Source organism: Cydia amplana, chromosome 5, assembly GCF_948474715.1.
Source record: "Cydia amplana chromosome 5, ilCydAmpl1.1, whole genome shotgun sequence".
NCBI lineage: Eukaryota > Metazoa > Arthropoda > Insecta > Lepidoptera > Tortricidae > Cydia > Cydia amplana.
In genome coordinates this window covers 6,940,174-6,961,317 of record NC_086073.1, presented here as the reverse complement: position 1 = coordinate 6,961,317, position 21,144 = coordinate 6,940,174, and the positions used below count along the sequence as shown (strand labels likewise).

Sequence of the window (21,144 nt, the reverse complement as noted above, 5' to 3'; positions counted from 1 at the left end):
GATACCAAATAAATACCCTTACCGGGATTCGAACCCAGGACCATCAGCAGGCAGGGTCATTACCCACTAGGCCAGACCGGTCGCCATGAGCATATTATACAGAGCGTTCGTCGACAGTTGGTTCACACCGAGGTTTTGTATTCATTTAGCCGACACTTATTTATTACTTGAACTAAGAAAACTTGTCTTGTGACCTGTGAGTGTCTTCCTACTTCAATGGTGCTGGGACAGTCCAGTTGCTGGCAGCGCACAATGAAGGTAACCGGAGCGGCTAACGGGTTGCGCACAATTATCTCCCGCTGGACTGTTTCGCGGGCCCGTGACGTCATCGTCAGGGTGTCCACGATCTCGCTCGGGGTGACGGTCGCCACGATCTCATAGAACTGGTACTCGCGCGTCTCCTTGTTTACGAACACCACCTGCGGGTGAGTCTTACATTTAGATACTCCACTCCAGTTAGGTTAAGGTTGTAGGTATAGAGTTCCTGCACGACTATTCCGTTCACGCAAACTATTAAGACGAAAGTGGAGGACCCGCGGGAAATCGCCTTTTCATACAAAAGTAGTCCTCATTTTCCTGTCTGGATATTTACATTATTAAAAATATGTTGACACAATTTGTTGTATATCAATTTTTTTCAAATTTTTAATTATTATAGCTTAGTAGATTTGCCGTTGTAGGTGATTTAAAACTGATTAACTAAAAAGGATTGCTGATTTCTGATTGCTTAAACAAAAACATTAAATCCATGTAAGGACAGTATGCATTTTGTATTAGAGACTTGCTACAAGTGTTTTATTATTATAGAATCTAAACAGTATTTTCAAAACTTTTACTAAGGGTATCTAATTAACTAACTAACTATTACGGCTCAGCGACCCAAAGAGGATCTTGGCCTCCGAAACGAGAGCACACCACTTTTCCCGAACCTGCACCGTTTCCTGCCAATTATCGGCTTGAGGCTGACTCAAGGGTATATCGGTAGGTATTCTTATTTTCATGTCCCACCGGCACGTGGCGTAGGTACGTCTCGCCCCACACCTTCAGCGTCTCCGGGTGTTGATCTCGTAGAAACTGTCTAAATTCTCGGGCACCCCCTTTACTGTCTCCGTTGACACTACGAATGATTCTGGGGAGTTAGAGTACCTATATAGGGGCCAATAGTATAGTATATCGGTAGTTAAAATCCTTACTTTCATGTGCATCTCGCACTCGCCATAACACGCGTAGTCCCACCGGCACGTGGCGCACGTTTCACCCCACACTTTTACGGTCTCCGGGTGCTTGATCTCGTAGAAAGCGTCGAACTTATCGGGTACCACCTTCACTACCTCCGTCGACACTACGTATGATTCTGGGGACTAAAATAAGCGCTTTTTGTATCTAATTACATTGTGGCCGGACAGTTGAGAAAGGAGCCGATTAACGGGTGCTATCACTCTAGTGCTAACCGAACCTAAATGTTTAAGTGTAAAAATATCAAACATTTAATATTTTGGCAATTCAAGATAAAGTACGTATTTATTTACATTTTAAATATTTTTATATAACGAAATTCTGATATTTCGTAAAACGGAAAACTTAGCCCGGCTATCGGAAATCCATGGACATTAAGTTAATCGCAAGTGCTCAACATAATAAGCGAAATGAAGAAAAATGAGATACTTAAGCTTAGGTGACTTGTTCCACCACGATATTATTTGATTATCACATTATCAGATATTTAAGTATTTAGCATGTGATGACACATTGATTTACGGATTCCCGTATCAAGAAAAATAATGGTGTGAGTGTAAGACAATTTTCCCATACATACAGGAAAAACTTGCTACGGGCTACGGCGTAGCACTTCTCAGAATACTGCAATTAATAAATGTCTTAATGCCATTTGGTGTAAAAATAGTCATTATTATTATGAGAATTTATAATTTATAATATTAATACACGACCACTTCTTTAAAACTATCCTGGAGGGGCGGATAGGTCGCAAGCGGGGTAGAGGAATACCCAGACGCAGCTTTTTAGAACAACTGAAAGAAAAAAGTCGTGTCGTATCAAAAAGTCAGAGCTGGCGTAAGATAGGGAATGCTGGTAGGTAGATACTTCACCGATAAGAGAATAACTCTTAAGTTAATGATGATGATGCAAATTTAATCACTGCTCTATTACTTTAACATGGCATTAGGGCGCGTGTACACGCGCCCGTGCGGCGGCGGCGCGGAGGCGGCACCGTGTACACGCGCCCTTATGCGTAATATTCCCCTGTGATAACTCATTGGCTTACCTGAATATGTACATATGGTAAAATGAATCATAATACCTCGGTGATATGATGAACCTTCAATAGCTCCGTGTGAACGCCTTTGGCAGCCACTTTGAAGGTTATTAGTCCGTTAGGATTCGGCGGCCACGCTACGCCAAGTACACTTACGAAGAGTGCGTTCTCGCCCAAATTAGTGTATAATAATTGGTTCTGTAATAATAATTCCCCGATTTAAACTTTCACGATTTTTACACATTATTAAATTGTACAACGGAATTGTAAAATCCTGTCCACGGATCGTCATTTCTACAGCAGGAAAGTACGGGAAGCCATTGAAATCAAAAAACATAGTAATTTCAATCGGGACGAGGGTTTCAAGATCTCATCCACATAGAATCCAGTCATTAGTACCTATAAATGTGAGCGTAAACGAATATCGACAGTCGATAAATCGAATATCGTTAGTGTTGTGTGTCGACAGAGTGACATCCCTAGTGCGCAAAACGTTCAAGCGGATAAACAAGACCAAGTGCGGGTAGTTTGAAAAACTCGCGCAGTTAGAAGATGCTGATGTCAACTTAAGCCAGTCTTCTCCGAGACCACAGGGACAACGCCGTCCTTGAAACGTCGGAGGTAAATCTTAAAACTTAGATACGCGATTAAGTCCCGTTGTACAATTTAATAATAATTCCCCGGTTAGTAATAGTCCATACTTAATATTAATAGTTTTAAAGTTTTTTCTGTCAGCTTCGCTATAGAAATAGAGACTTTGACTTTAGCCCAAACTTACCAGTGAACAACAGAAGCATTGTTGTTACTCTATTGACATTATTGACTCATTACATTACATTATACCTAGTAGTAGTACGAGTAGGTATTTATATACTAATATTTAATCTTAAAGTTTCAGTTAAATACCTCGTGTTTTCCCATAGTTTTCGGCTTGAAATAGATCGGGATATCGAAAACTGAGTTAGGTTCGATCTGGCACTGGGCTAACGTGGAAAACGGTCCGGGAGACAACTCGGAGAGCACTAGCCAAACCCCGTCGGTTCTATAATAGCAGTTTTTTTAAATATTTATATTAAATTCATGATTAAGTTTATTGCGATTATGCGAGTTTTACTAGTTGTAATACTCTTGTTCCTCAGTCACAATTTTACTTTCACTACGCTGAAATCTACTAAATGACCAAATTGTTACCATTATATTGGGGCATTATCTATTAAAAGGGACCTTATTGTCGATGGCGCTTACGCCGCACAGCGTCGCGCGGCATTGTATTTATATCGAATCATCGTTTATAATGCCGTAAGCGCCATCGACAATAAGGTCCCTTTTCATAGATAACGTCACATATGTTGGTAAAATATGGAACTGATCATAGACAGATCATGATACGAAAATAACTCTGTTAAAATCATGTCTTCGCCTTAAAAACTTGATCATAGCTTAAACCAATGTAAACAGGGATCGTTACCGGTATAGCTAAATATAAACATATATCATTTCGTTTCTAATCTATAATAACCTTACGCCCATGTGACGGTATTAGCGAAACGGCCAAACCACATATTTTGACTAAGGTGTTTAATTTGTGAAGTTAGGGCGCACAGGACTACAGGTACCTATTCGATCCCTGAATGTGAACAGCTACTCATATGTATCAGATCGCCCTGTAAATGAATACAATCGGAATAATGAAATAAATACAACAACTTACGGGTTCGTAACCGGCACGTACGACACCGGACACTGTTTCTGCATAGAAATTTGTTTGGAAGGGGGGGGGGGTCACCTCTGCAGCTGACTGTACAAGGTCTTGGCCGCGACGTCGCCCACGTCCAAGTAGGCGGCGTACAGGGCTAGCTCCTGTGACTTGTAGTTCTCGAAGTTGCCGCTCTCCTACAAGTAAATAAATGACAAGAACATACGGATTCGTAACCGGCATGTAGCTAGTTGTGACCTCCCGCACCGGACACTCCATGTACATGGTCTTGGCCGCCACGTCGCCCACCTCCAAGCAGGCGGCGTACAGGGCTAGCTCCTGTGACTTGTAGTTCTCGAAGTTGCAGCTCTCCTACAAGTAAATAAATGACAAGAACATACGGATTCGTAATCGGCATGTAGCTAGTTGTGACCTCCCGCACCGGACACTCCATGTACATGGTCTTGGCCGCCACGTCGCCCACCTCCAAGCAGGCGGCGTACAGGGCTAGCTCCTGTGACTTGTAGTTCTCGAAGTTGCAGCTCGCCTACAAGTAAATAAATGACAAGAACATACGGGTTCGTAACCGACATGTAGCTAGTTGTGACCTCCCGCACGGGACACTCCACGTACATGGTCTTGGCCGCCACGTCGCCCACCTCCAAGCAGGCGGCGTACAGGGCTAGCTCCTGTGACTTGTAGTTCTCGAAGTTGCAGCTCTCCTACAAGTAAATAAATGACAAGAACATTCGGATTCGTAACCGGCATGTAGCTAGTTGTGACCTCCCGCACCGGACACTCCATGTACATGGTCTTGGCCGCCACGTCGCCCACCTCCAAGCAGGCGGCGTACAGGGCTAGCTCCTGTGACTTGTAGTTCTCGAAGTTGCAGCTCGCCTACAAGTAAATAAATGACAAGAACATACGGGTTCGTAACCGACATGTAGCTAGTTGTGACCTCCCGCACGGGACACTCCACGTACAAGGTCTTGGCCGCCACGTCGCCCACCTCCAAGCAGGCGGCGTACAGGGCTAGCTCCTGTGACTTGTAGTTCTCGAAGTTGCAGCTCTCCTACAAGTAAATAAATGACAAGAACATTCGGATTCGTAACCGGCATGTAGCTAGTTGTGACCTCCCGCACCGGACACTCCATGTACATGGTCTTGGCCGCCACGTCGCCCACCTCCAAGCAGGCGGCGTACAGGGCTAGCTCCTGTGACTTGTAGTTCTCGAAGTTGCAGCTCGCCTACAAGTAAATAAATGACAAGAACATACGGGTTCGTAACCGACATGTAGCTAGTTGTGACCTCCCGCACGGGACACTCCACGTACAAGGTCTTGGCCGCCACGTCGCCCACGTCCAAGCAGGCGGCGTACAGGGCTAGCTCCTGTGACTTGTAGTTCTCGATGTTGCAGCTCGCCTGCAAGTAGATCACACTGAGCGAATATGGACACTTGGGAATCTGTCCTCCCTCGTCATCACTAGATGTTTTTTAGACGTTTTCATTCTCGACTTATTAATGTTTGGTTACGATGTGCTACGCCGTAGAGAGTAGCTACGTTTTATAATTTATAGCAAAATTAGTAGAAATCATTCGTAGACTGGATTCGCCTGGCAAATCGGGAGTGTAATCGAAGCATCAGGAGGCCTAATCTAACTTTTAAAATGTGGCTTTCCAATAGAGGAACCTTATGCACCTGAAGCATAAAGACCCTTCTCTGATAGAAAGCCACAAATGATTGTTCAATCACATAAAGCGCTCCTCCCGCCAGTGTGTACGGAACGCTAAGCGTCCAGTATACTCGTAAATCGCTAATTTATTTTGTCAAAAATTAGAATATATTCGGGAAATTTTTGACAGAATGTCTTACCCATAATTTGACAAACGGATTGTGGCTTTTTGGCCTGTAGGTAATCGTGTAGGTCACGTTAGTGTGTGCTGCGATGTGGCCTTGCATCGGCGAAATTATAAACTCGTCGGACATCAAGGGTTGCCACCAAAATCTGGGCAAACAACAATTACAATCAATAGGCATTTTAAAAGTCAAAACTAATCTTCGATCTAAGCTTGCAATTAGGGCCGTTCAAAAAACATTTATTATTCACCCTTACAAATAAAGAGCCATTTTTTACAAGCTTTTACATATTTAGCTTCACCTGTCCCGTTGTCTGTAATCAAATCTTGCAAGTTAAATTTGATCCACTTCCCGGTTTCCGATTGAGCTGAAATTTTGCATATATATACATGTAAGTCGGGTGACAATGCAGTATTATGATACCATCGAGCTGATCTGATGATGGAGACAGGAGGTGGCCATAGGAACTCTGTGATGAAACAACGCAACCTAATTGTGTTAGGGGTTTTTAGAATTGTCTCGATGAGTATTAGTTGTCTGTCGTAAGAAAAGTACAGTCAGCGATCTATGAAAAATGGTAACGGAATGGTAATAAAAACCTCAAGACACTTTATTTCTCCTATAATCCGAATATGGATAGAAATAGCTCGTGATTTTGAGTGGAAATAAAAATTCACAAATCTAAACAATAAGTGAAGTGTAAAACTTTAAACAAAATTACCCACAAACGAACGGCCCTTTGACACATTTATACCTTTTATTAAACTGTCAATGTCCAAAATTTCTAACTGTTGGCCTCACCTGGCCCCGAAGTCCCCTTTATTCAGCAACATGACCTTCAGTATCTTGCATCCGCGGATGCGCACGCGGCCGAACTGCAGCGAGTCCTGGCTGAGACACAGGCTCATGCCGGTGGCGCTGCCGCTCAACCGCACTAGCGGCCGCTCGATGTTTAGCACCCTCATGTTCAGCTGACAAAATAAATAATTATGTTACTATGCGGTTCTCATACCCGACGAAAACCGTTTAAGGGTGGACACATGATTCTGCGCGACTTTGACGATCGTCAGTCTATCTTGTTGGGAGCCTTCTCATTATTCATTTTCTGGTACAATATGTGTTATATTCCCTTTAATCTTACAACCTTACGTTAAATCTCCATGCTGTAATTCAAGAGGTTATCGGTGGCGGTGGCGGTAGTCAAAATTCGTCGAATCTATCCGTCCAAAGTTAAAACGGCCGTTTTTAGGGTTCCGTAGCCAAATGGCAAAAAACGGAACCCTTATAGATTCGTCATGTCTGTCTGTCTGTCCGTCTGTCTGTCCGTCCGTATGTCACAGCCACTTTTCTCCGAAACTATAAGAACTATACTGTTGAAACTTGGTAAGTAGATGTATTCTGTGAACCGTATTAAGATTTTCACACAAAAATAGAAAAAAAACAATAATTTTTTGGGGTTCTCCATACTTTGAACTGAAACTCAAAAAAATTTTTTTCATCAAACCCATACGTGTGGGGTATCTATGGATAGGTCTTCAAAAATGATATTGAGGTTTCTAATATCATTTTTTTCTAAACTGAATAGTTTGCGCGAGAGACACTTCCAAAGTGGTAAAATGTGTGTCCCCCCCCCCTGTAACTTCTAAAATAAGAGAATGAAAAAACTAAAAAAAATATACGATGTACATTACCATGTAAACTTCCACCGAAAATTGGTTTGAACTAGATCTAGTAAGTAGTTTTTTTTAATACGTCATAAATCGCCTAAATACGGAACCCTTCATGGGCGAGTCCGACTCGCACTTGGCCGCTTTTTGTTTTGAGTTGATCGACGAATCCAGCAACAAAAAAACTATTATAATGTATTCAAAAGGTACATAGCGCCCCCCTTTTTTAATATCTGTCGCTAAATTTAAATAATGTGTAAGTACCTGAACGTTCAAATCGCTGATCATGCCAACAGGTTTAAATTGAATCTTCAAAGGGATTTTTCTGTAAGGCAGTATCTTGCATTCTTTAGGGATGACCTTTAACGACGACAGTGCATTTTGAATGTCCATCGCGATTTGATTTCGGATCTTGTCGTCGTTGTAATTTTTCACCATGTAACTTCTAAACATACATTATGTACATTGTGTTATTATAATATTTCTACAATCAATTGCTTCTACATTATAATAATATGCTGCTACGAGGTACGTCTGAGCACATGTAGCGGAAATAACAGAGTCTTCATTTCCTTGGGCATTTGGGCTTACGCTATTCTATACCAATTTAGTATAATTGTCTATACCTATAAGTCCTATAACGTTCCGGATAACATTAAACTCTAGAAGATCACACAATCACAGATTCTAAATCTTTTCTGTGAAGTTGTAGGTACAACAAATAACTTCGATTTCGATACAACGTAGATGTCAAAATCAACGAATACAAAAGCAAAATGTAAAAAGCCTATTTGAATTTAAATGTTTTTGATACTGAATCGACATTTTTAGCTGTCTATCACGGATTACATCTCCTAATGATCCTGCGTATTATAATAGGTTACTCCTCCGCAGTGAACGCATATAAACCATGGAAGTATTCTGTCCGCTCAATTATGACCCAACGTAAAGTATTCGATTGTAGGCGGTGCTTACAGACTGTTCGATTGGCAACTTCAGTGCGGCCGAGATGACAGTCAGTGACGGATGGCTAAATTGGTTTATAAAAACTACGTTTTTTGCAATTAAAAATGTCTTCATGTGTCGTGAAGTGGTGCAGAAGTTGTTTTAGTTCATATCAAGGACAGTGGAATCACTTTTCACTTGTAGTAAACAGATAACTTCAGTAAAATTTGGAATAAACATGACGACATTTTTTCAATACTACCGTGCTAAGCTAAAACGTAACAACTGCATACGACTTTCATAACAACATACGACTTTTTAAATTGTGAGGATAATAGGGATGGTTTTATGCCAAATGAAGTAGACTATTTTATTAACTTATGATTGGTTTAGGTATTTTCTATATACAGTAGAATCCGCTTATAATGACATTGAAGGGAAGTAACAAACATGTCATACTAAGCGGATGTCATATAAAGCATAGTTGATAAACTTTTTATTTTATGTTTTCCAAATTCATCTCAAACTATTTTGTGAGAGATGAGTTTTATTAACCTTATACCCATTATCAACTTTCACCGAGAGTAAAAACTAAAACAATTTAAGCGCCACAGACGTCCTCGCAGGGAAAGATGTGGGGCCGGCCACGAAAACCAGCGAATTTGTCAGTATAACCGGACATAATTCTATAAAAATAGTATTTATAGGTCGAAGTCATCTTATCCGACTTTTTCACAAAGAATTTCATATGAAAACCAAACTTCGCACAGTAATTGCGTCATAGTAAGCGGTTGGTCAGTATAAGCGGAGTCATACTCATAATTCTATAAAAATAGTATTTATAGGTCGAAGTCATCTTATCCGACTTTGTCACAAAGAATTTCATATGAAAACCAAACTTCGCACAGTAATTGCGTCATAGTAAGCGGTTGGTCAGTATAAGCGGAGTCATAATAAATAAATAAAAAAAAACGGATAAACGGATAATAAACGGATTCCACTGTAATTATAAATGTAGTAATAAATTTCTTCTTACAGATATGTATTTTCCTTTTTTATTTCATGAGATGGAGCTATAAAAAAACTACCTAGTTATTTCAAATTAATAATCAAATTTGGTATAAACGAGCCCCACCGCTGCCGCTGTGGCACCATGGTAGACGAACTGGGTCACCACGGCTTGTCTTGCCAAAGGAGCGCCGGCCGTATCTCCCGCCACGCATCCTTGAATGATGTCATCCGTAGGGCGCTTGCTTCCGTCAGCGTGCCGGCCATACTTGAGCCGAACGGTATCGCACGCGACGACGGCAAGCGGCCCGACGGGATGTCACTCATCCCGTGGAAGCTGGGGAGGACGCTTGTGTGGGACGCCACCTGCGTTGATACGCTCGCGCCGTCCCACCTACAGGCGACCTCCATCAAGGCGGGGGCTGCGGCCACAACAGCGGAATTAAACAAGCGGCGCAAATATGCTGTCCTCGGCGAGGGTTACATATTTGCGCCGTTCGGAGTCGAAACTTTGGGGCCGTGGGGGCCCAGTGCGAAATCTTTATACAAAGAGATTTCCGAGCGCCTCGTAGATGCGTCTGGTGACCAGAGGGCTGGCAGCTACTTCGGCCAGAGACTAAGTCTGGCCATTCAAAGAGGTAACGCTGCCAGTCTTCTGGGCACCATAACTCAGGACAGCGAGCTAGGGAGCATTTTTTATTTATAAGTTTATTTATAAGTTTATTTATAAGTTTATTTCTAAGATTATTTTTAGTTTTATAATGCATGTACTTAGTTTAGTTTGTATTTTTATGTCACAATAAAGTACATTGAATAGCATTAACTTAAAAATACTTATGCTAAGCCAAGTACAATAAAGTACCTATGTTTCTCTTACCCCATCTGACCTTAAATAAATGTTATTACCAGGCATTTAGGAAATAACTAGGTCCCTATTTAATGTAAACACCTTGCTTGAAACTTTCGCTTAGGTACTGTTTAAATTTGGTATTGTCATTTTACATTACTTTCCATTCAGATTCCCACAAGATGCTATTCGCAGAGAACTATGGAAAAAAGCTGTCCAATTAGAGAGACATGAAATTGAGTGGATGCCTGGCAAGATATCTAATGTTCTATTCATGAGATAACCCGTGAGATAATCATACCCGATCTCCTATATGTAGATACATTTTTTTCTATCACGCTTTCACTGAATTAATTTAACAAATACACACATTATCTCAAAATGTTGATCATTTTAATCCACCCTCTACTGTCACATATATGTAGGTTCTCTCTCAAGCCATTTTCGTCAGTAGAAAAGAGCGGCGAATTTAGAAAATGTAAGCGCGCGAACGGTTATAGTCCCATACAAAATTGTAATTATGCGCCTTATTCTACTGACAAACTTGCTTGACCGGCTATATACATATAAAATATTTCCATTGGAACTGAAAGTGGGGATTTATTGTGACTCCGCCTGTTCAAATGTTTTTGACCCGATTCGTGTACCCATGTAAATTTTGCAGGCTGTATAGCCTGTCCGATTTCTAAGATCAAGTTCGCCATACATTTACTATGGCGTACTTGATCTTAGAAAAACTGACAGACTATACCAGTACGGCTACCATCAGTTTGGCACTGACAAACGCCGTCGAGAACGTAATTTACTTTCTATACATCTCGCTCGTACTCGCATATTAGTGCAAACGAGATGTATAGAAAGTAAATTACGTTCTCGATAGCGTAAATGTCAGTTTTGACACTGTCAGTGACTCATGGTACGGGCTCTGAACGTGACTTCGCACTGCCATACAGATTGATAATAAAATATACAAAATACTTATTATAGCGGAATACATTTATACCCACAACAATGAATATTTAATTATGTTGAGTTAGTCTGTCATTTAATTTCATAACAACATTTTTACTAGTTATCTTAATCTGCATTAAATTATTATACGTGAATTATTTGACTGGTTCTTCAATGTATGGCATAAACCTATCCCTGTCCAAGTCATATTCTAATCAAATATGAACCGCGAACTCTCAGCGGCCAGTACGTACAGCAAGAAGGTTATTAGCGGATTAATGTCGCTGATTGGTACTTATTGACATTATATGCATTTCATCTACACTTATCTGTGTACGTTAGTGTAATAGAGACAGGCTCTGTAAGCGTATCGTCTTATTTAAATGTAGGCGTAATTGTGTGTGTGTGGTAATTTGGCCCGAGAATTTGAACGGTAATGTTCCCAAAGGCGGTTTCCAGTTATATGCTTTCACTGCTCCTCCGTCACTATCACTAGGTATTGCAAAAACTAAAATGTTCAAGACTCGCCGTGAAGGTCCTAGGTCCATAACCGGACCAGAATCACCGGGATCCAGACACACGCTCGTCGCCTCCGACTGAAGCGTGTCCTCTATTCCGGGGTACATATCCTTGAATATAAAACTGGCGTCTATGGCCACTTTGCTGTGATTCATCACCTCTATCTGACGAACTATCTTAGAGCCCACTTTTACTGGCCCCATGTCGAAACTCTTTTCGCACCCTTCGTATAAATCGAAAAGGCACTTTACACCTGCAATTTTAAGGTGAATTAAAGCAAGGGTTTCCGAACTACAGAGGTTTAATCTTTTAGAAAAAGTGTGACACAATTGTCATTATTAATATCATATGTCTATGACCATATGATGTTTTTAAAGACACCGCCTCACTTTGTTCTGACGGACTCTATGAATTATGTTGAGTCTCAGTAGGTGGGCAGGAGTAAAAGAATTTAGGGAAAACGGTCTCCCGTGTTAAATACGTACATTAGAGATAATGTAAAGGTAAAGCACTATTCCTACCTTCTCCTTTAACAGTAATGATTTCTTCGCAGAGCGAATTAACCCAGAACTTTATCGGGAAATCATATTCCATCTGTTGTTTCGGTCGGAAGAATATTTTCACTTTAACCTGCTCCTTTGGCTGGATAGCAGGCACTGCCTTGTAGTCCACGAGGAGCTCGGGCCGAGTTTGAAAATCCAACGCAAGGCTACAATTATACAGTCACTTTAGAAAGTATTTATTTCAAAAGTTGGTAAGTAATGCTAAAGTTCAAAATAGATTGTGGAATATGAACAAAACATTTTTGTAAGCATAGTTGTAGAAGGATAAAATAATTTATATATTAAAAAACTATAAATGAAATCAAGGATTACAGAATAGGAACTTTGTCATCGTTCACAAAAGTTACGATTTTCTTGTACGTGTTGTCCGGTGCGTTTATTATGCATTTTCCGAAATCGAAACCCTTGCAGGAGAAATGGTACATTGGTTTTTCTATTTCTGAGTGGAGGAGTATACTGTATTCCGGTCCGTCCACAATCTGCAACAAATACAATTTATTCAGTAATTTTAACCAATAAAAAGTCTAGTCGTTCAAATGCTACTACGGCGTAGCGTCGAACACCCCTGACTAAAACTCGTTGTTAATTTAAGGGAGGGGGTAAATAGATTTAACCCTTTGACCGCCGTTGGCATGTATACAAGACAACGATAGAACGATACACTGGCGCCGCTGTCTTGTATACAAGACAAAAATTCAACCACTCGGTAAATGTGGAAAAAATATCAATTATAATTTTTTTTACACTCATGTTCATGTTTTAGGTCCTTGTTTAAAAAAAAAATTGCATTTATTGCAGCTATAGAAATCCATTCTTTTATAATAAGGCTCTCAAAAAAATTGCTCCAGATTTCAACGTTTTTCTTGTTCCTCGTCGCCGTTGTCTTGTATACAAGACAGCTAGGGATGGGAATGTTATCTCGATATGAAAATATTCAAAATAAATATCAAATCGCAAATCTGGTTTTATTTAAGCATTTGAACACTTGTTAAATGCCAATTGGTGGTAACTAGTAACTAGAATACGTAAAACGAGACGAGAGAGACAGGCATTAACTATAGCTGAAGTTCAGGGAGCTTCTTCAGCTGTTGATAGTAGAGTCAGACAAGTGAATCTGTCCTTGTGGTTTATTTGCAGAACAAAAGATTCATTTTAAGATGATAGTGTAGTGGGGAGTGATACCCTGCAGTGACCGCTTCGCACAAGAATGGTACAGGCGGACGCTAGGACTATATAGTCAGTGTCGCCTAACTATGAGAATGTTATATATGTCGGCGACGGATGGATGCCGATGGCGGTGGGCGCGTGGGGGTAGTACCTAGATGTATTACTTCACAGCCAAAATAGTAGGTATGCTACCTACGCATGAAATAAACATTCGGACTCATTAACCATACTAGTGCCTACTATTATTTGAGTACTAAATAATAAAAATAACTAATCACTATTCCAAAATTATTTGAATCAAAATAAAAGATCACGTGAAACCGTTCAAATCTTTATTTTACAAAAGTAAGCTTCTAATGGCACATAAGAAATCAAAATAACACTTGGAATAAAACACTTAGCTAAACGGTTAAACAACGTGAGAATCTATAAGCTTTCAGAATAATCCTTCAGGTGTAAGCCTTCAGGAACGTAGCGAATTAGGCACGAGCTTGGCTAACGTCCGATCTCTAGCGCGGTCCGATCAAGAAGAAGCAAGCCAGTTCCAGCGGCGGAGCCAACCGCTCCCGCCTCCAATTCAAGTTGGTAAACCTGCCTGACCAGTCTACCAACATAACGACAAAAATGCCTGCCCGTGCCTACGTTCACTCAAGATAGGTACACATCTTGACGTTCCAAAGCCTTCTACCTGTCATTTTAGTTCAACAATACGCCAAACATTGCTAATCGATTTTATACAGGCGTCTAACTATGAACTGTAATGCTGCAATACGTCTTTCTGGTGTCTCGCTCCGACACGGCCATCCTGCGTTACACACGTCCTCGTGTGTGGGTGTACGCATTTGTTACTGAAACAAAACATACAGCACAGTATCTCATCGCTCGGTCATTCCTGACCAACAATTTGGGTCTCACTCAAATTACTATTGAAATCAAACTTTGTTATCAATCAAACCAAAAAAAAAAATTGTTCAAAATTACTTTAACAATCCTCAATTCTCTAGTCAAAAATAGTCCATCGAGCAACGACTAAATAAAAATAATCATCGGTAATCATCGCCGCTATCTAACGGATACACTCCAATAATCATCGCCTCCATCTGGCGGATACTCTCAAATTTATGTGAAAACAGAACAATCCCAAACATCAAAAACACAAATCAGAACAGCTCTAATTCATTGCTCGACAGTATCACTACTATTGTCGTCAATATCAATTTACGGGGAAATTATCTGGCATTAAAAAAAAAATTGGTCATAATTATGTGATCTAAATTTTTGTAAGACATCTTAAAATAAATAACATTCCGAATTGATAGTTCCAATTTTACTCATATGAACACAGTACATAAACGGGAATTCATTTTTTACAAAACAACACCAGTCCTTCGGTGCATTGCCAGTCCTTCGGCAGATACCAGACCCTCGTCAGAAGTAACCATCTCAGCTGCGTAAGTGCTACTCCTCGCAAAGAGCATTCTGCACATAAAAAGCAGACCACGTGCACCTCTTACATGCTCCGGCACTTTTGATGCGGTCACTAAACAATACCCAGTCCATCGGGCATACTTTCAGTCCATCGAAAGCAAACCAGTATTGCCCAGTCCATCGGGCGTGCCTTCAGTCCTTCGAAAGCATGACAGTATTGCCCAGTCCATCGGACGTGCCTTCAGTCTATCGAAAGCAAAACAGTAGTACCCAGTCCATCGGGCGTACTCTCAGTCCTTCGAAAGTACAAGCTTTCAGTCCGTCGAAAGCAAAACAATGTTAACAGTGAATTCCAAAAAAAAAGAAAATAAAAACAGGTCTTTAAATCATGTTACTCAGAACCATTGGTACTTTCAGCGTCAACTGATCAACTGAAACTGAACATTACTGATCAAAATCACTAAAGATAGCTTTCTCCTTTAGCTTTAACAGAAACTCGCTCAAGACTTCTATGCAGAAGTAAAACATCTCAAAATAATCCCAACGAAATGGGAACTGCTCACCAGCTTAATAAAGTATGATGCACGCGACCAAGTCAAAGGTGGTGGTGGTGAGGTCCAACCCAAGCACGGAGGCTGATCCTTTCCGCTTGCCGTTGCCGTTGCTGCGGCAGATTGCGAGAGACACGATGTGGTTCAACATAGCTGGCTGTTACTGAAATCATTTGCACGGTATCAGGTTTATCATGTATGCAGGCTAAACTCAAAATGTTTATGAAATGCAAGGTGGCAGCCACAAAAAACATGTTTCCAATGTATACGGGACTTCAAAAATCTCAGAATAAAATGTAAACTTCAATGAGTTCGTTTTATTTCATTCTATGAACAAACAAACGCGTGTTCCAAAAATAAGTAACACGGTAAAAATGGGCCAATACGAAAAGTGACAGCTTATTAGTTACGTTCGACTGTTATGCTTCGCCATTACACTCAAAATAAAATTCACTAATAAACAATTAGAACGAAACCTGTCCTTTTATTTCCAAATCTCCAGCACAGAAGATACTGCACAGCTGCTTCTGTGTTACGGGCGTAATGGTATGATGTCTGCAAGTTCGCTCGACTCTCGCTGCAGGACACTGTAACATTAATTTTCATATGCGTAGCTCATGTTTCCATAGTATGCACGATTTGTGATCTATCACGGCATTACGAGCAATAATTTGTCGCAATTTTATTAATTGCTAAACGTTACAGGGTAAAGATTACATAATCCTATGCATTGGCAAATCAGCAGGATCAATTTCTAACGGTGCATTGTATTTTCATGAAAAAAATATTTTTTGAGGGTAGATGCACAAGTGAGCGATGAAATAATATCACGTCGCGACAGCCAATATTGGATTTTAATTAACAATATGGATTTCATACCAAAATAACTTAAGATCACTTAGATTTAAATGGATTTTAAAAATTAATTGTATTTTCATGAAAAATCAATTATTGAGGGTAGATTCACAAGTGAGCGATGAAATAATATCACGTCGTGATAGCTAATACTTGGTTTTAATTAACAGTATGGATTTCAAATCAAAATAACTCGAGATCGCCTCGATCTAAATGGATTACAAAAATTAATTGTAAAGAAACGCGGCGATACCAGAGATGACGTCACGTAACGACCGCCCGCTATGCTCGACTGCCTCAATCATAATTCACAATTTCACAATAATTCTCACCAAATAACAATGAATTACACTCACCATTCAATCAAGGTTAGACACGTGAGCTTACCATTACAAAGTGTCCAGATTATGGAATGTAGGTCACCAGAAATACACCACGCTCCCAGGTGACTGTGTAAGCAATACATGAAACTCCGCATCTATCCCACTTGCTGATGTCGGCGACGGATGGATGCCGATGGCGGTGGGCGCGTGGGGGTAGTACCTAGATGTATTACTTCACAGCCAAAATAGTAGGTATGCTACCTACGCATGAAATAAACATTCGGACTCATTAACCATACTAGTGCCTACTATTATTTGAGTACTAAATAATAAAAATAACTAATCACTATTCCAAAATTATTTGAATCAAAATAAAAGATCACGTGAAACCGTTCAAATCTTTATTTTACAAAAGTAAGCTTCTAATGGCACATAAGAAATCAAAATAACACTTGGAATAAAACACTTAGCTAAACGGTTAAACAACGTGAGAATCTATAAGCTTTCAGAATAATCCTTCAGGTGTAAGCCTTCAGGAACGTAGCGAATTAGGCACGAGCTTGGCTAACGTCCGATCTCTAGCGCGGTCCGATCAAGAAGAAGCAAGCCAGTTCCAGCGGCGGAGCCAACCGCTCCCGCCTCCAATTCAAGTTGGTAAACCTGCCTGACCAGTCTACCAACATAACGACAAAAATGCCTGCCCGTGCCTACGTTCACTCAAGATAGGTACACATCTTGACGTTCCAAAGCCTTCTACCTGTCATTTTAGTTCAACAATACGCCAAACATTGCTAATCGATTTTATACAGGCGTCTAACTATGAACTGTAATGCTGCAATACGTCTTTCTGGTGTCTCGCTCCGACATATATTTGAAATTGACGAAAAGTTGTCATGGTAGGGAGGATGTAATACGGGAACTGAGAAGCTCATCTAAGGAACATGTCGAATGTGAAACATGCATTCCCGAACATTTCCGATCCCCACCCTTTTCCAATATTATTGTTCTTCACTCATTGACAATTCAATTAACCCACGTGCAATTTTCCCCAATGCAGTTCCGGTACTTACATTTATATTATCGACACACGATGCGCTTACAAACGCAACAAAACACAAAAAAAAAATACGCTTATAAAGTTTACGTACCGACAAGCGCTTACGCCGTTGACCTAGAGACTATTATTACTTAATCCGCGCGGAAACAGTCCTTGTCGGTCTGCACTGCGGACAGTCCATGCGCGCCGTTGTCTTGTATAAACGACTTCTTGTACAGCCTAGTGCGGTGATATTACGTCATGAATCGATATTGTTTAGTGGTTGTTTTTAATGATAAAGACCTTTATTTTTAACATTGTCGTGTGTAAAAAATATGTTAATTTTTGGCATTTTCGAAATAAATTAAAGTGGGATAAGAACAAAGCCAAATTGAGAAGATTTTTACCATAAATTGTAAATATTGATATCACTATTTGCAATCCCTAAACTTTTTATTAGTTGTTTACTTAAAATTTGCTCTGGCGTGTGAGTGAGCGTCTTTGCGGACTAGGTCCGGCGGCCAAAAGGTTAATATGCTGGCCTATGACGATCAAACTTATCGACCTGATAAGAACCGCCTGATATAGAGCTTGACAAGCGATTCGACCTTGTTTTGACGTTCGCAGCGAGGATGTCAAAATAGGAGATCAATAGAACACAGTCCTTAGACTAGTGTATCCTTGGATAGTAGTGAGCTAGTGGACGTTAGACGTAACACATAGAGATCACAAGAAAGGCTTGCACCGGCATAGTTTTGAGTGTAATGCTGATGGTATTTACACTCCGCCTGGCTCGCGAGGGCTACGTGGCCCGCTTCGCGGCTCAACCACAGTCCGGTACGTTAGCTGCCGAGGTGTTGTAGCTGAATAACAGATTGTAAAGTGGCATAAATGCTTACGTAGAGCGTCACAGGAAAGACTTGCACCGGCACAGTCTTGAGAGTAAAGCTGAGGGTACACTCCGCCTGGCTCGCGGGGGCCACGTGTCCCGCTCGCGGCTCAACCACTGTCCGGTACGTTAACTGCCGAGGTGTTGTAGCTGAATAGCAGGTTGTAAAGTGGCATAAATGCTTACGTAGAGCGTCACAGGAAAGGCTTGCACCGGCACAGTCTTGAGAGTAAAGCTGAGGGTACAATCCGCCTGGCTCGCGGGGGCCACGTGTCCCGCTCGCGGCTCAACCACTGTCCGGTACGTCAGCTGCCGAGGTGTTGTAGCTGAATAGCAGGTGGTAAAGCGGCATAAATGCTTACGTAGAGCGTCACAGGAAAGGCTTGCACCGGCACAGTCTTGAGAGTAAAGCTGAGGGTACACTCCGCTTGGCTCGCGGGGGCCACGTGCCCCGTTCGCGGCTCAACCGTCACAGTCAGGTACTTTTTAACCGCCGAGCTGTTGTAGCCCCACTCGTAGAAGAACGTCGATGAACCCTCGTTCGTTATCATAAACGTCAACGTTCTTGTGTATGTTGAGGCGGTCTGAAAAAAACCGGCCAAGTGCGAGTCGGACTCGCGCACGGAGGGTTCCGCACCATCAACAAAAAATAGAGCAAAACAAGCAAAAAAACGGTCACCCATCCAAGTACTGACCCCGTCCGACGTTGCTTAACTTCGGTCAAAAATCACGTTTGTTGTATGGGAGCCCCACTTAAATCTTTATTTTATTCTGATTTTAGTATTTGTTGTTATAGCGGCAACAGAAATACATCATCTTTGAAAATTTCAACTGTCTAGCTATCACGGTTCGTGAGATACAGCCTGGTGACAGACGGACGGACGGACGGACGGACGGACGGACGGACAGCGGAGTCTTAGTAATAGGGTCCCGTTTTTACCCTTTGGGTACGGAACCCTAAAAAAACATCCTGAATTTATAATAACTCTAAATTTTAAATACAAGCACCCACACCATAATCTACCTATATCATATCTACACTCATACGTTTTGATTTCGATGCTCAGGGCTTTGATAATTATTACAAATTCAAGTTTTCATTACAGTGCGGGATAAACTAGATTAAATTAAGCTAAAGGGTGCTATATTAGCGTTTTAGACCATGTACTTATAATAAAATATAAACCTGACTGTTATAATAATATTTCCAAATACCTGATCCAAATGTATATTTGTTATAGCTTTGCTATCAAGTACATGCTCATTTCCGATTAAAAAGTAGGTTACTTTTGGTCTTATTGAGAGACTTAGAGCATTGACGCACAACGTCAAATACTTCGTCATATAAGTGATGGCACAAAATATCTTGAATGACAAGGGACCATCAACAACTGGGGTGTAAATAAATCTGAAATGTGAGATTCAAAGCTTGGAATTAGTCATCAATTGACTCCTCTCTTGTCAGTCCGAGTGGCAGATAAGGAAGGATCGTATCTTGAAATAAAACTATTGGAGTCAGATGAACACAATGATATTAATTAACCTTTAATATGTGAATGGTGGTCAAAAATCGGTGCACAACGGTTACCCGATTGTATATGCACAGACAACCGTCCCCCCCCCCGTCCTCCCCTTTGAATGAATTGATAAACGTCATGTTATCAACTTACTTGATCGGCGTCGCCGAGCGAGGCTTCAGTATTCCACTCTCCGGCTCCATAATCACGGGTGTTTTACCGGACTCATTCAACAGCGAGTTACCTTTAAACTCGAATTTTAGCATTTCATTCTCATTATTCGTCAACATCACAGTGTCAGTGATACTGAACCCAACTAAAGAGTTCCTTACTATTAAAATGGTGGGAACGAACACTACGTTGGGTTCTCTGGCCAAGCCTACCACCAGTAAGTTGATAGATATATTGTGTTGGTTTATCGAAAATTTCCACTGAGATTCATAAACCTTAAAATATTTAAAAAGTTTTTAGAAACTCAAGATTGTACAAATGTACACTTATTCCGCCTACAACTTGCGAATTTACAAGTGGACATAGTCGTCACTTGCAGAACTATGGAACTAGGTATTATAATCGTCTGAAGTTGCTAGACGTGTCAAAGAAAACGACGCGCCTACGCCTCATAGTCGCACAATCTCGCATCGCGGCCTTTCGCCTGACATTTTGTCCCTTATAAATTCGCAGCGGATGGGATAAATCGAATCATGTCTTATATTATATTATACCCCTGGAGCACTGGGAGCGAAGGTAAAAGTAACCTCACAAGAGGTACCGCCTTCCATGTATCCTTTCATCGTATTGCAGTGGAAAGGTATCAGCTCTATCTTGTCAACCACCATTTCGAATATGAACTCATATCCTTCGCTTGTAGGATTTATAACGTTGAATGACCTGAAAAGCGGAACGTGACAGTCATATAGTCAAAAATAAGCAAGTTCCGTCTATCGCATGGTCCTTAAAACTATGGCTCGCGGACCGACTCCGTAAGTCTCATACAATTGAAGTTCCGACTGGCGTTGTCTATCAAAGATTGACATCTTGGCTATGTC

General features: G+C 41.0%; 1 protein-coding gene across 1 annotated transcript in view; it reads right to left on the bottom strand.

Annotated features, from left to right (window-relative positions):
* The window catches only part of LOC134648236 (hydrocephalus-inducing protein homolog), an 82,577-nt gene that overhangs the window by 9,863 nt on the left and 51,570 nt on the right, over positions 1 to 21,144 (bottom strand). Inside the window, exons 62-76 of the mRNA XM_063502722.1 lie at positions 20,821 to 20,986; positions 20,249 to 20,541; positions 19,794 to 19,986; positions 18,941 to 19,162; positions 12,642 to 12,808; positions 12,288 to 12,475; positions 11,776 to 12,019; positions 7,761 to 7,941; positions 6,631 to 6,800; positions 5,845 to 5,977; positions 5,248 to 5,393; positions 3,182 to 3,317; positions 2,321 to 2,473; positions 1,194 to 1,361; positions 195 to 419 (exon numbers count right to left, since the gene is read on the bottom strand). Coding sequence (XP_063358792.1) covers positions 195 to 419; positions 1,194 to 1,361; positions 2,321 to 2,473; positions 3,182 to 3,317; positions 5,248 to 5,393; positions 5,845 to 5,977; positions 6,631 to 6,800; positions 7,761 to 7,941; positions 11,776 to 12,019; positions 12,288 to 12,475; positions 12,642 to 12,808; positions 18,941 to 19,162; positions 19,794 to 19,986; positions 20,249 to 20,541; positions 20,821 to 20,986 — 2,785 coding nt within the window. The remainder of the gene's footprint in view (positions 1 to 194; positions 420 to 1,193; positions 1,362 to 2,320; positions 2,474 to 3,181; positions 3,318 to 5,247; positions 5,394 to 5,844; positions 5,978 to 6,630; positions 6,801 to 7,760; positions 7,942 to 11,775; positions 12,020 to 12,287; positions 12,476 to 12,641; positions 12,809 to 18,940; positions 19,163 to 19,793; positions 19,987 to 20,248; positions 20,542 to 20,820; positions 20,987 to 21,144) is intronic.